Source organism: Siniperca chuatsi, linkage group LG19 (assembly GCF_020085105.1).
Source record: "Siniperca chuatsi isolate FFG_IHB_CAS linkage group LG19, ASM2008510v1, whole genome shotgun sequence".
Taxonomy (NCBI): Eukaryota; Metazoa; Chordata; class Actinopteri; order Centrarchiformes; family Sinipercidae; genus Siniperca; species Siniperca chuatsi.
Window position 1 is genome coordinate 19,382,518 of NC_058060.1, and position 14,062 is coordinate 19,396,579.

The window sequence follows — 14,062 nt, forward strand, 5'->3', positions numbered from 1 at the left end:
ATGCTAATGAGTTATTTTAAAGTGTAAATAGGAAATTAAACGCACACTGAATCTTAGAAAGGTCAGACAGCCTCACCCCGCTCCCTTTGATGAGAATGTATTTAGTCAGGCAGTCGCCGCTTTCATGGAAATCCGGGGTGAAGTTCCCCCTATTCCTCTGAACAAACTAATTAAAACTAGCCAAACTTGTGCGGGTATCAGAAAATTAATTGCTATTAAGTGGGAATTGGAATGTCCCACCATTCATCACTGGAGAAATCCTTTCTTCTGTGTCACTTTTTAAGATTAATAGACTGAAACAAAACAATTAGGGCCAAATTTAAGTGGAGATGCGATGCTCCTCACTTAAAAAAAGCCTGTGATCATTGCTGGTAATAACTCATCATGTTTCAACAATGTGTGTTCCAACGTCTGAAAAATTAACACTTTAAAGCTTTGTTGGATTTCAGAAAAAAAACATACAAAGAGCAGAGTCTATCAAGAGGCTTTTGCTGATAATCTGGGCTACAATGTTACTGCGGCTATTTTAGTCTATTTCACATCAGTGTAATTACCTTCAGTGAGAGCTAATGAAACAATGGGCCTGTCCTGCCTATTTGTGCTTTAATGGGCTATTGTCTATGTGCGTACTGCCTAATTAGTGCCATAGCTCTCTTTATTAGTTCATTTTAATTTCCTTGCTATTTTTTCTATTCATGTGGCATTTTTCTCGTTAACAGGTTCACTTTTAGTAACATTTTGAACACTGGAACTCATGTTTGATACAAACAAACCATTTTAATTATTGTTATTATTAGTTATTGGTTATACTTCTTGAGCTGTAATTTCAGTAGATTGCCAATAATTGTATCTGTTCAGCAAAATTTACAAAAACACTTCCACAAACAAAAAGTGACACATAATCTTTATTTTGAAAGTTAATTATAAGTAATTAGAATTCTGAAAAACAGGATTACTGTAATTTTTAAACATGTCCTAAATTATTGCTTCCCTTAGTATCTTTACATGTCCTAAAGTAAGTTTTCTGTAAGTAAAATTCTGGACAGTCTTATATTCATACTTCGCCCTCCCCTGTGACAGTGTCCCTCTCAGGTGGCCCCGAAGCATGTCGGTGAGGGTTCAACCCCAGTTTTGGAGCCAGCTTTTATTTCCAACACCGTCAGTCTGGCCTGTCTAAACCATCCCTGGCCACAAGAATTAATGACGCAGCACATAACCAGCAATCCCGTCCATAAATCAAAAGGAAATTAGAGGGACAGTCCTGCTACGAGCCAGGACGCTCCTCTCTCTGTCTCCCCGGTTGGCCGATTTATCATTTGGGCTGTGCATTAATAAACACCACTCCCATGAGGCTTTGCAGTGGTGGGATGCTGGCCCTGCTGTTGAATTAGGAGAATTCACTTGCGGTGGATTTGGCTTGTTTAAAAAGTGTCAGGTGTGTCAAATTTTAGATGTAGAAGGTTGGATTTGTCCAAACCAGGAGTATAAAGGATGATTTTTTTTTGCAGGATTATATGTATTATTTGAGTGAAAAATCAGACATGTTGAGGAGCGCCATGTGATAGACTACATTGTATTTAGCAATTGTGTGCACTCAGGGATTTTTATATGTATGCCACCCCTCCAACACCCCCTCCAACACTAAGACATAAAAAGACCATACAATGACAATGTAAAGGGGGTGTTGCTCTCCATACAGCTTCATGCCGTAATCGAAACTCAGGCCTACGTATGCCAGAACACCACCGCTGCCACCACAGAGGCATCTACACACACACACACATTCACATCCACACACTGTGATTACCATGTGAATGGAGCGTTCTGTAATCGTTGGATGTGTCAGACGAGAGATGGAGCATTTACGTTTGGGAGATGGATGGATTGTGGGGGACGTAAATATGGAGGGGGGTTATCGGGGCTGCATAAGCTGGTTTTGTTTGCCTTTATAAAATAACTCAAAATGTTTTATTTCCAAGTCTTGAGTCACAAAGTCATTGTGTCAGTTCATGCACAAAGCACGACATCCCCTCAGCATCCCCCCCTCCATCTCCCTCTGTTTTTTACTGTCTTGTTTGTGACATCTCCATGTGAAAAGACAACAAAAGTCATGTTTTAATCTCTACCCGTGGCTCATTGTATGTGCAGAGAGAATGGTTGTGCCGTTTCCGCCTTTTACCTTTTCAAACCCCCTTTTAGTATTTCCAGTCAACACTGATTGCATTTGAATAACGAGTCAAATTGGACTTGATTAAATATTACCATACACAGTCAGAGCATTTCTCCAACATAAAAGGCATGTTTTCTCATGGATGAAATGCAAGCAGTGCATCAAGTGACAGCTGAACACTCATTCAGATGAGCCTTTTGTCTGATGATTGACAAAAATGTCATCTGTTGGGGTTAGATTAGGTTAGAGTTTGGATGAAGTCAAACAGAAAATCATGTATAAAACAGTGAATGCTCTTTTTTGATCTGTAACTAATTTGTAGGAATTTAGCTGATGCTCTTCTCCAAAAAAAAAACCCACCATGGAATGAGGGAGCAGATAAGGGTTAATTTACACTTTTACGGCGCATTTTAACCTTTCACTTTCACAGCAGCCACTTGCCAGTCATTCTTTTCTAGTACCTTACTCTGATCTCCTCCTCTTTCCTCATCCTGCAGGCTCTCGTTTCTCGAGCCCGCGGCTGCCATCACGGCCCAGCAGGAAGCGCCCCCTTCCTATCTCGCCCCTCTCTGAGCACAGCTTTGACCTGCAGACCATGATCCGCAACTCGCCCAACTCTCTCGTCACCATGCTCAACAACTCTCGCTCCAGCTCCTCCACCAGCGGCTCCTACGGTCACCTCTCTGCTGGAGCCATCAGGTAATTTTACTGTATGAATTATTCTCAAAGCTCCCAGGTCATTATTATTATTAATATTATTATTTTCATTGTTATTATTATTAGTTTTGGTTAGGCTTGACACTTAAATCTTTTAACAGAAAGTCTGGGTTGCAGTGTAGGGTTTGAAAGAACTGAGCTTTGTGGAGGGCTAATGAAAGACAATATCAAGTTGCATTATGGGAAATGTAGGATCCAGTGTTTCTGGAGCTTGACCCGTAATATGGGCTAAAAATCTGAATATTTCAGCCTTTGCTGCTTCAATTTTGAACATTCTTTAAAAAAAATCTGGCTATTGTGAGTCCCCAAATGTTACAGAAGTGCAATACAAAATCACTGCATTACCCCATTAATGTTAAAAAAAACTCTTATCCTGGCAGGATGTCTTTCAGGAGCTTTGATTGATTGTGTTTCTCTCAAGATGGTCATTCAGGGACTAAAATGTGCCAATGATAAATCAAACAGCAGGATCTCCTCGAGGGGGAATGATGTTGTAAATTATTTTCTAGCATCATTGATTGGCTGATTTTTCATACAGCACACTTGTAGTGCAGAACCCATCAGGATGGCAAGATAATATTACTCTAATTACAATGCACTCTGTACCATTTGTGTGAGTGAAAGGGGGTGAAAGTAAGTATGTGGTGGAGCAAATAAGTGCGTGCGTGTGTGTGTATCCTCCATGTCAAATCCCCATGTGGGTGACGATCTCCCAGCCAGCCAGTCAGCCTGCCTCCCCGGCGGCTCGTGTCAGTCATCTGGTGCACCTCATGGAAACATCACATACATCACGCCCCGTTACCAGAGGTGAGCAAAGGGAAGAAAAAGACGAGAAGAGAGAAGGGAAAAGGAAAGATCCATTGCCCCACCCACAGACATTGATCAGCGATCTGTAAGAAGAGCCTGATCAATCACGTTGCAGGCTCAGCCACTGTCCTAGTGACAGGACCCAAATAGCCAGAGCCAACAGACTGATGAGTGATATGACAAGCGGATGGGCCCCCAAATGTGTCTCGGTCCATTGATTTCCACTCGGCTCGTAATAAGATCAGCAGACATATGGGTCGCAGCGAGAGCGAAGCGTCAGAGCTCAGGATGAATGGAGGCCGCTGCTGTCGAGCCACACAGATCTGTGTTTATCTGGTGGTTCACCTGCGGTTATACAGACCCCAGAGGAGGTTTGGTGGCTTCTGGGATTTTTAGGATAAACAAAGTTAGCTCAGGTCGAGGGTAAATAATAATAATAAACGGAGGAAACAAGTCTGTTGCCGGAACTGGGAATTAATTTTGCTTTATTTACATGGCTATACGACACACTCCAGATTGTTTATCATCTGTATAATTTGCCCAGTGGAAGAATGACATACTGCCTTACACAGACCACATGATAATTCACTGTGTGTAACAAGCTGAACACTCATTGGCAGGGATTTGCCGGCAGCCCCATGGTTCCAGCATTACCACACCATCTCCTGTCAGATTGTCCTCAGGGAGGAGGAGCTATCCAGAACAATCCATTTATTCTCTGTCTTTCCCCTTTTTATTGCCTCATTGCCCTTGCAACTGATGTTTTAGTGAAGTTGTATTTTAGTTTTATGATTATTTTACCCAATACAACTGGTCAGCCTTTCCCTCTTCTGCTCTCTCCAGCCCAGCGTTAAGCTTCGCCTACCCTCCAACCCCGGTGGCTTTGCACGTGCACCAGCAGCTGATTGGCCGCCAACCAGGCATAGTGGGCTCTGCATTTGGCCACAGTCCGCCCCTCATTCACCCATCGCCGGCCTTCGCCACCCAGAGGCCTGTACCTGGTATCCCCCCCTCAGGGCTCAGCGCCAGTGAGCGCTCAGCCATCTCCAACGACTCCTCACAGGTGAGAGCGGCGGCAAGTGCCTGTGCGATTCATCATCACAGGTAATAGATAGCGGTGTTGCATGCCAGCCACATCTCAGCGAAACGCAGCAAGCTAACATGGTAAAGGCAGGACCCCCCCTCCAAGTGCTCATCTCCTGGGAGTTTACTCCTACTTGTGTTGTCTCTTGTTTTTAGACTGCCGTGCACAGCCCAGAACGTGCCTGCAGCAAACAACAAGGGGCTTGTTAGCATAGAATCCCACTGCTGACTCCATTAATCACTAGAGAGAGAACAAGGATATAGAGAGGGAATATTGACATGGATGGATGGATCCAAAGGGGCTTTTTCTCTCCTTCCTCAACCTTTACTTTATGTGCGGGCCCACATTTGAAGTAAATATTCAATGTTTATTACCCGTCCTCCCTGCTGTTTCCTATCACTCGAATTCCGTGTTATTGTGAATGAGGCCTCATTCAAATTTGGCACACCAAAATTGCCTTTTCCTTCTCCCGAATAAACAGAATATTGCTTTGGGGCAACAGCTGAATCTCATATGTTTCAGCTAAGATAGAAGGGCAAATGTGTTACGTGTTATGTAGACTGACAGGATCACTACAACTCCTGTCATGTGAAAAACATCAACATTAGTAGAGTTAGCATTTTCAGGAAACACCAAGGAAACTTATTTCCTTTTCCAGAACCTACTTGTTAATTCTTTCATTCGTGTGAGTTTGGTATGTAACAAGAATTCCCCCAAGGGGCGAATTTAAGCCAGGGCCAAAGTCAGGTCATCCACTGGTTCAGTGTATGGTTCACTGAATTGGTCCATGAGTTTGTTTTAATTGCTGTGATTAGAGGAGCTAATGCAATACAGTGAATTGCATAGTTTTTCATTTGCACAGTTAAAGATTTTGCCTGGGACTGAGGATACAGAAATCATTATGGTGCAACCACAGTTGTTTTTTCAGCTTGATTAAGTAAATGATTAATTGACTTATAAGCATCACATGCATTTTTAATATTATAGAGGATAACATAAGACAAATCAATAAAATATTAAATTGAATCATCATCAGTCAAGTTCATGTCATGGGAAGCTTGAAATGATGAAATATTTTTTTTCCCACAGACCAAACCAACAAGTGAATCTGCGGTGAGCAGCACAGGAGACCCAATGCACCACAAACGCTCCAAAATGAAACCAGAGGAAGAGCTGCCAAGCCCAGGCGCAGTGAGCATACAGGTGTGGATTGTCTACATATTTCAGCAATATAAAAATATATTTGCAGTTACTGGCTCCGTAGAATATTCTTCAACTATTTGGCAAAACTATACAGATTCTGGGCAAAAAAGTATTACACTGCAAACTGGCTGGTAAATCTCAGAATTCACTAGCCAGTTTTTATTTTTAGATTTTTCCACTAGAATAGGAAGCCCATATAATGGCTGGTCACCTGCCAAAGTGGATGCAACAATAGACAGGCTTACCAGCCACAGTTTGTATCTATTTACCTGTGTTTGGCTGTTTGTTGGTGTTAGTTTCCCACCCTGCTCTTATCCGTCGCTGTTTCCGAAGCGAAACAATTCATTGATCTTTTGGAGACTAGAAGGAAATTGTTTTTGCTTTTGTTTAATCAAAATTTTAAGTGGCTGGAAAAATGAAAGAGAAATGTGATAACAGTAAGTGTTTGCATCTGCAGGAAAAACCTTATTAGAGTCGATATTCAGGCTGAGGTGTGTGGTGGAAGCCCAGGCTCTCCTGAATCAGCCCGCACCAACTCTCTGCTCTACTCAGCCACCTAACTGTGACAGTGAAATATGTCTGGGCTAATAGAGCAACCTACAGCAGGAAAAGGGGTTTAGATTCCTGAAATACTCGCCCCGGTCCTGTCGTATAACAAACCCCAAATACAGAGCGGGGCTTTCACCGCTACATTTCCGCTCTCCACACTTTTCTCCCAGGCAGCCAAACAAGGCCAGATTCATAAGGGCACTGTAGCTGAGACCTGTAACCAAATCATTCTTGGCTGAGCCTGTCATGTAAACCAGCAGGGCGGTAAAAAAATACTTTTATGACAGATTTGGATGGACTGATGTTGGGGAAAGGAAGGCCGTTCCTGTAGTTTTTATGCTCTTATGTCGAGCCTGGTATTAAGTCAGTTTATTTACATTATTTTCATTACATTGTTGCGCTTGGTGTATTGATTGTTGAACTAGAACTTTTTCACTGTTGTTTCTCAGGACCATCCTGATGGGATGACCCTGGTGAAGGAGGAAGGAGACAAGGATGAGAGCAAACAGGAGCCAGAGGTGGTTTATGAGACAAACTGCCACTGGGAGAACTGTTGCCGTGAGTTTGACACGCAGGAGCAATTAGTACAAGTGAGTAGCACACACACAAAAGTCACATTAAATGCTTATTTAAAGTCTAACTCCAGCACAAAATGTTTGATTTTCCATGTAAAGCTTCCCCAAGCATTTCTATACATTGGCAACTCATAATGGCAGCTCAGAAATGTCAATATCCAGAAATCCTGTAATGATATAGTAAATTGTGCACAGAATGTTTATTTTAAATGATTTAGACAGTTTAGAAAAAAGAACAAGAAAGGCAAAACATTTCTAAACCGAGTGCTTGCTTGTGGCTGATTAGCAGATGGTTTGCATTTCACTCTTTAGTTGCGATTCATCACTTCCTGTGGGCAGAGAAGTGTTCACACCTGACCCCGGTTGTTCTCCAGGACCAGAGTTTCTTGTAAGGAAACAAAGAGACACAACAGGGTGTTTACAGCTGTAAGATGGGTGAAGACTTACATAAAAAGCTTTCCCGGTGCAGCTCAGAAAACACACACCAAACCTACAATTTCTTTTGGTTTATATGCTGTGAGAGTTTTTAGTGTTTCTTTCCTCAAGTTCAGTTGATCCCAGCAATATCAACTGCAGCTGTACTATTCTGCACAATGCCTCCTATCAGGCCACAACCCCTTCCTGTGCGTCTGTACAGCAGCAGCAACCTACAGTAGAGTCAGAGCTGCAGGCGTTGACTGATACTGCTGCTGGATTCCTGATTGGATCCAGGGACGGTGGTAATGGGCTCAAAAGCTGGAGAGAACATCTCACTGCTGAACGGGGCTAACTGATTTGGCGGGTTAAGCCTCCCAGAGTCAGGATGTGAGCTTTGTGTACAACACTGGACCGGCCCTCCTTCTCTCTGCTATCAGAACTCTCACACAGCCCGGGAGATGGATGGCTCTCATCGTATTGCGCCAGAGGGTTCACTGTTGACTGTTAAGCTAAATATTAATGACATTATGGTTGTGTCGCCCCCACTACGGCTACGCTATTAGCTCTGCTGCTCTCTCGCGGCCTGTGAACCACTCACCCATCAGCCAACTGAGAGAGCTGACTGAAGTGGGAGAAGTGGTAAAAATACACCAATATGATGCCGTGAACAAGGGACGCTGTAGTGTGTGTGCACAGACATACACACACATGCACATGAAACACACATCTGATAGAAAGATCCTCAGCTCTCCACAGCTGTCTATTTGCCGTCTTGACATTGCAATCCTCAGCCGCGGTGGTAACCCCTATCTATAATTGATATCCTCAGCGCGGAATGGGCTGCCTCCCGTGTTTGAAGGGCTCGGCTCAAAGGTTGAGAATCTTGACAACTTCTTGCCCCTGTTTCAGGGGGCGGGATGAGTTAAGGTGGTGGGAGATGAGGGGAGGATGGCTTCTTAATAGAGGAAAAGCTTGCTCACATCCTCCCCCTACTCTAGTCACACCAGGTGGCCATCTGAACAAAACAATGTCCTCTCATTCCTCCACATATACTATGCAGCCTAACCTTGCCAAGCGGCACTTATTATCAGATTGCCCAGACCAACAAACTCCTTATTAGTTTTCCATTTTTCCATCCTGGAAAGTTTTTTTTCTTTTTCTGGCATTTGACTTTCTGATATTGCATTTTATTTCTCATTCTCTATGCACATGCAGATATGCAGAAAGATGCCAATAAAAAGTCTTCGCCTACAGAATCCCTGCCCTCTAATTCAGCAGAGCGGACGAGAAAATGCTCTTATCTCTCCGCACCCCCACCCCCCTCAGTAATAGGATAAGTACAGTATTTGGACCACAGTGGCTCTCCTCACACACTGGGAGGGGTTTGGGGGTGGGGGGGATTTCCATATAACCAAACAATGGAGCGTCCCTTCCCCCTGTGCTTGTCTTCTGAAATGGCTTTGGGGAAAAAAACATGATGAGAAAAAAATACCAGTTTCTCCTTGGTTGTAACCAATTTAACCACTAGCATTTGCACAAAGTTTACACATGGATTCATATTCAATGACAGTCTTTAAACATGCTCAAAAATTTGACTGCTGTGTTGATAATCTACATCATGAGATAAATGTTTTAAATGTAGTTAAAGTAACACCTGCACTGATAATACCCTTTTTCCTTTGTGGTTGGCCTAATTTTAGAATTAAGCCTTCACACCACTGTCATTGTTTTCCCCTTTTTATTCAGTATTCAGATCCTTTACTTAAAGGTTCAGTGTGTAATATTTAGGGGGCTCTATTTGCGGAATATGGCGATAATATTCATAACTATGTATTCATTAGTGTATAATCACCTGAAAATTGAAGAATTGTTGTGTTTTCCTTACCTTAGAATAAGCCCTTTATATCTACATAGGGAGCGGGTCCCCTTCCACGAAAGTCACCATGTTGCACTGCCATGTTTCTACAGTAGTCCAGAACGGACAAACCAAACACTGGCTCTAGATAGGGACTTTCGCATTTTTCGCAAGTTTCGCAGCCACCGTAGTTTCTCCTACACGCTTGGAACAGGAGGGTGAGGCAAGCGGTATTCAAATGGTTGCAAATTGCATTTTCACCGCTAGATGCCACTAACTCCTACACACTTAAACTTTAAGTAAAAGTATCAATACCACATTGTGAAAATACTCCAATACGAGTGAAAGTTCTGCATTCAAAACCTTACTTAAGTAAAAGTATGTAAGTATTATCTGTAAAATGTACTTAAAGTATCAAAAGTGAAAGTACTTATTGTGCAGAAAAATGTTCCCTGTCAGTGTTTTACTATCATATATTATGTTTTTGGATTAATATTACTGCAGCATTAATGTGTATGATGCATTTTATTGCTGTAGATGTGCTGATTTTAACTACTTCATATACTGCTGGGTAGTTTAATCTACAGCAATGCATCATATTCTATAAGGAGTAGGATCATTTTCTCAACCCATAAAGGAACACTTAATCCCTCAGTTTATCAGAAACATTTCAAATTCACAATCACCACATTTGAAGATACATGGTTTTCACTGGACACAAAGGGTATGAAAAATTGTAATCTGAAAAGTAACTAGTAACTAAAGCTGTCAGACAAATGTAGTGGAGTAAAAAGTACAATATTTGGTTCTGAGATGTAGTGGAGTAGAAATATAAAATGGCATAAAATGGAAATACTCAAGTAAAGTACAATTGAAATGATTTTTTTTTACTTAAGTACTTGAGTAAATGTACTTGGTTACATTTCACCACTGCTTTCCACCTTGTTCAAAAGCACTTCATGCATATTTTTACACTCTCCAACATGCTCTCACCATGACATACCATGGCGTTCCTTTATCATCTGCGTTTAAGCTTTCTCGGTGCAGCCGATAAGATAAACATCAGATCTATGCAATTTAGCTCAGTTATCTGGCCTACCCAGTCAGCAAAAGCGAAGCGGGTGTCAATTTTAGTTTGCTGTATTTATTTCATTTATTACATTTCAACTCTCTATACCTCTTCATCTCCCTCTCCACTCAGCTCCACATTCTTTTGCTTCCCCATTTCTGGGCATAAACCTCTCCCTCTCTCATTTTCTCTTTCATTTTCTCTCCCTCCCCTCTTTCCCCTCGGAGGGAGTACTTTTAAAGATAAGGCCTGGTGGCTTCTTTAATGTCTCTCTTGAAGTGGGCTTTTTTCACTCGGTTTTGTCGCTGGAGATGGCAACCCCGCACTCCCATAATTCCCTAATATGGCCTTGCTCAACAATCTTTTATTATTTTCTCATGGATCTATTACTGATACTTCACCATGGAGAAATCTACAAGGGGGCTATGCATTTTCAGCATCCTTGTATGATGTAAAAATTCATGTATTGTCCTCTGTGTGGCAAAGCAGTTTTTTTAGTAAAGAGTGACTGTAGAGGCGTTGGATAAGGGGGGACAAAAAATAATCAAGTGTGGCGTTATGAAAGGTGATCCAATTTGAATCAGCATAAAAGGTGATGTTTTTTCATCACTTAGATTTGCTATATTAATTAGCATAATGTATTATTCTTCAGCTTCTTTGTGAAAATGGGCTTTTCTGTGATCATCCATTTGTGTTTATCTTAGGCTTACTCTTTGACCACTTACAAGAAATGTGTGATCTTGTGTGCACATATCCATAGCTAAACCATTCCTGGCTTGCAAACTTGAGAATTCAGGTTCTGTCCTGTCATTGTGGGCCTGCTGATTTTTGAGGATGTTTTTTGAGGATGAGACTTTATGTGGGGGGTCTCTGATGGGGTTTTATGGTCTGTATGTGTGTGTTCTCACAGCTCATCAGGCCTTCCCCACCATCTACAGTCTACCATTCTGTTCCAGGTCATCTACATAGGTGGTGCTGTGATGTCCTTGTTCTTAGATGGGGAGCTGGCTCTCCCTGTGTGCAGCCTTGTTGAGGCGGCTGCTGTGCGCCTCCCCGGTGTTAAAAGGAGATAAAGGCAGGCGCAGTCTGAAGGCAGCCCCCTCTCTGGCTGCTGGCGCAGGCTTTTAATTGGTAAAATGCAGATTTTTTTTGATCAGGAGAAGGATTAGGCCCCTTATCTGTCAAGAGTATCTTACTCTAAGATGAAAAGACTGTGCTGAATTACACATGCCAATTCTAGCTCCCTGCCCCCTGCCTGTTCACTCACTTACTCTCATCCTCCCTCCTTCCCTAAAACACTCAATTTTTCCCCCTTTTACTTCCTCCCTCCTCCTTCCCTCCCTTCTTTGCCTTTTTCATGCTTTTTTCCTCTCTCTTTACACAAAGCACTTCAGCAACTGACATCACAAAAGAGCATATGATTTATTAGGCGGTGTTTGATAAAGCTAAACGGTGTTGCGGGTCCCACAGCTTAGTAAAATTGCCTTGTAAACAGGCCCTCTTTTTATGCACGCTTGCATTCTAATGCATGAGGGCTATGTCCCAGAGAGAGTTTGATAAGAAGACATGGAGATGGATACTGAAGTGGGCAAATGCTGGGAAATAGCAAAAAAAAGAGAAAAAAGATAGGATTATGCGTATTACAGTAATGCGTGTAGAGATGTGTGGGTTTGAGCATTCACATAGAGTGACGGGAAAATAATTTTAAATCAGAGGCTTTTATTTTTTAGAAAACATAAAAACTTAAATCCATGTGTAAAATTGTTTGTGTGTGTCAGTGATATTTATGTTTATGGATGTTTTTGCCATGCACTAAAGCAGCAGGGGTCTGGACCAAGAAAACAGTGCCTGCACCTGTGTGCTTGTGTGTGTGTGTGTGTGTGCACCTCTCATACGTCACAGACGGCTTCAGTGTCCCCTGTGTCCGTGTCCCTGATGCTCTGTGTCGTGCGACTCCCTCCTAAATCCATCTTGGTGGCATTTTTACAGTTGTTGGCCGATAAGCTGGCAGGGGGAAGATGAATAACCTGCCGCGCCGCTGCTATCAGCACCTGTTTGTCGATTTAGCTGGCCAACGGGGCCTGTCTGCTCAGCATGGAGATTATTGATTCAATAAGAATTGCCATTAGATCATGCCATTAGGTTTCCTCGGCGGCCCCTCTCCCCGTGCTGTCTGTCCCCCTCTCTGTCAGCTCAGAGACTCATGCATCACACCCGTCAACGACCTCCTTCATTTGTACAAACAGGGTGTGAGTGTGTAATCCATCTGTGTGTGCAAGTGCGTACATGCACTTGTGTTGTGCCAGGCACCCGCGTGATCCAACACCATGGCACTCTCCCATCGCTCTCAGCCAGGGGATATTGAATGCTGTTCACAACAGACCGATTGCTTGCCACAGGGATTCCCTCACAGAAAGGAAGAAAAAGAGAAGACGAGTCAGGTTTTCTGAGGCTCTGACCGAGGTGGGGAGGAGATCAATCTTGGGGAAACTTCACTAACGTCTGTGGTCATTCAGTCCCCAATAATTTTCTGTGGAATTAGTCTTGTTTTGTCACTTTGAAATTAAAAAAATGTCAAGTGAGAATAATGGAGGTCCTTTGTGGACAAATTAGTGTCAATTTTACTCTTTGCTTTTACTGTTGCACTCTGCTGTTACTGCGCTGACTCATGTCGATACGCCTCCTTTAGTAGTACTGGGAAGTGCAGTGGTTTTGTAGTTAGAGAGGGTCAAAATGTCCTGAAGGAAGATTAAAAATAGGGCGGTTTCTGGTGATGTCATGGTCATGATTATATGTGGGGTCATGATCTGGCCAATGGGCAGGGCACTGGGAAGGTACAAAGATGCCATTGTCAAAGCAGTGTCATGCCTGCAGGGTAACTGACCCTGGATTCTTTATTTGCTTTGGTCCTGCATGTTTTATCACTCAACAATCTTGCGAGTAAGTGTTCAAAGAAAGCACGTTTTCCCCAGACATTTAAGAGCATTCAAAGTCTCTATTTATCTCCCTTCCTCCTCCCTTGTTGCCATCCGTCCCCCTTCATTCACCCCCAAGGTAAAAAGACTCTTGTCCGCTGCTTAGGAATGTAATAATACCATTTTCTTTTGGTCAGGATATTGTGTCTGTCTCCCTGGGTTTAAATTGCTCCCGGAAAGGCAGAGGCCACCACAATGCTGTCTCTGAAAGAGAGCCAGATGTTGACTTCGTCCCCAGAGGGTCTACGTCTGCATGACTTTTTTTCCTCCTCACCTCCCTCATTCCTCTGTAACATCTACCACTTACCCGGTTTTACAAGACAGCGACAAAAGAAGAAGAAAGACGGAGAGAAAGGAAGCGAGAAGGGGATGGAGCAAGAGAAAGGTGGTGCTCACAGATATAATGCTTGGCTGGAGTTGTAAAGCCCTTGCATTTCAGATTCCTCGACTGAACTTTTGATTTCTCGCCCTTTCTCCTCACCTCCCTCCCACCTGCCCTTCTTCCTAAGCCTCAGATTGGAAGTTGCCACGGCAGCACAACTGTCAGCAGTTGTCATGAAAGGGCGAGGGCCCAGTGTGATGCGAAGTGACAGGGTTTTATTTGAAAATCCTGTTCAGATCGGACACTGAAACTCACAAGT

General features: G+C 42.9%; 1 protein-coding gene across 2 annotated transcripts in view; it reads left to right on the forward strand.

Moving 5' to 3' along the window:
• The window catches only part of gli3 (GLI family zinc finger 3), a 92,253-nt gene that overhangs the window by 70,595 nt on the left and 7,596 nt on the right, over nucleotides 1-14,062 (forward strand). For both annotated transcript variants that reach the window (XM_044175946.1, XM_044175947.1), the window contains exons 7-10: nucleotides 2,668-2,869; nucleotides 4,538-4,757; nucleotides 5,868-5,981; nucleotides 6,980-7,120. In XM_044175946.1, the coding sequence (XP_044031881.1) occupies nucleotides 2,668-2,869; nucleotides 4,538-4,757; nucleotides 5,868-5,981; nucleotides 6,980-7,120 (677 nt within the window). The remainder of the gene's footprint in view (nucleotides 1-2,667; nucleotides 2,870-4,537; nucleotides 4,758-5,867; nucleotides 5,982-6,979; nucleotides 7,121-14,062) is intronic.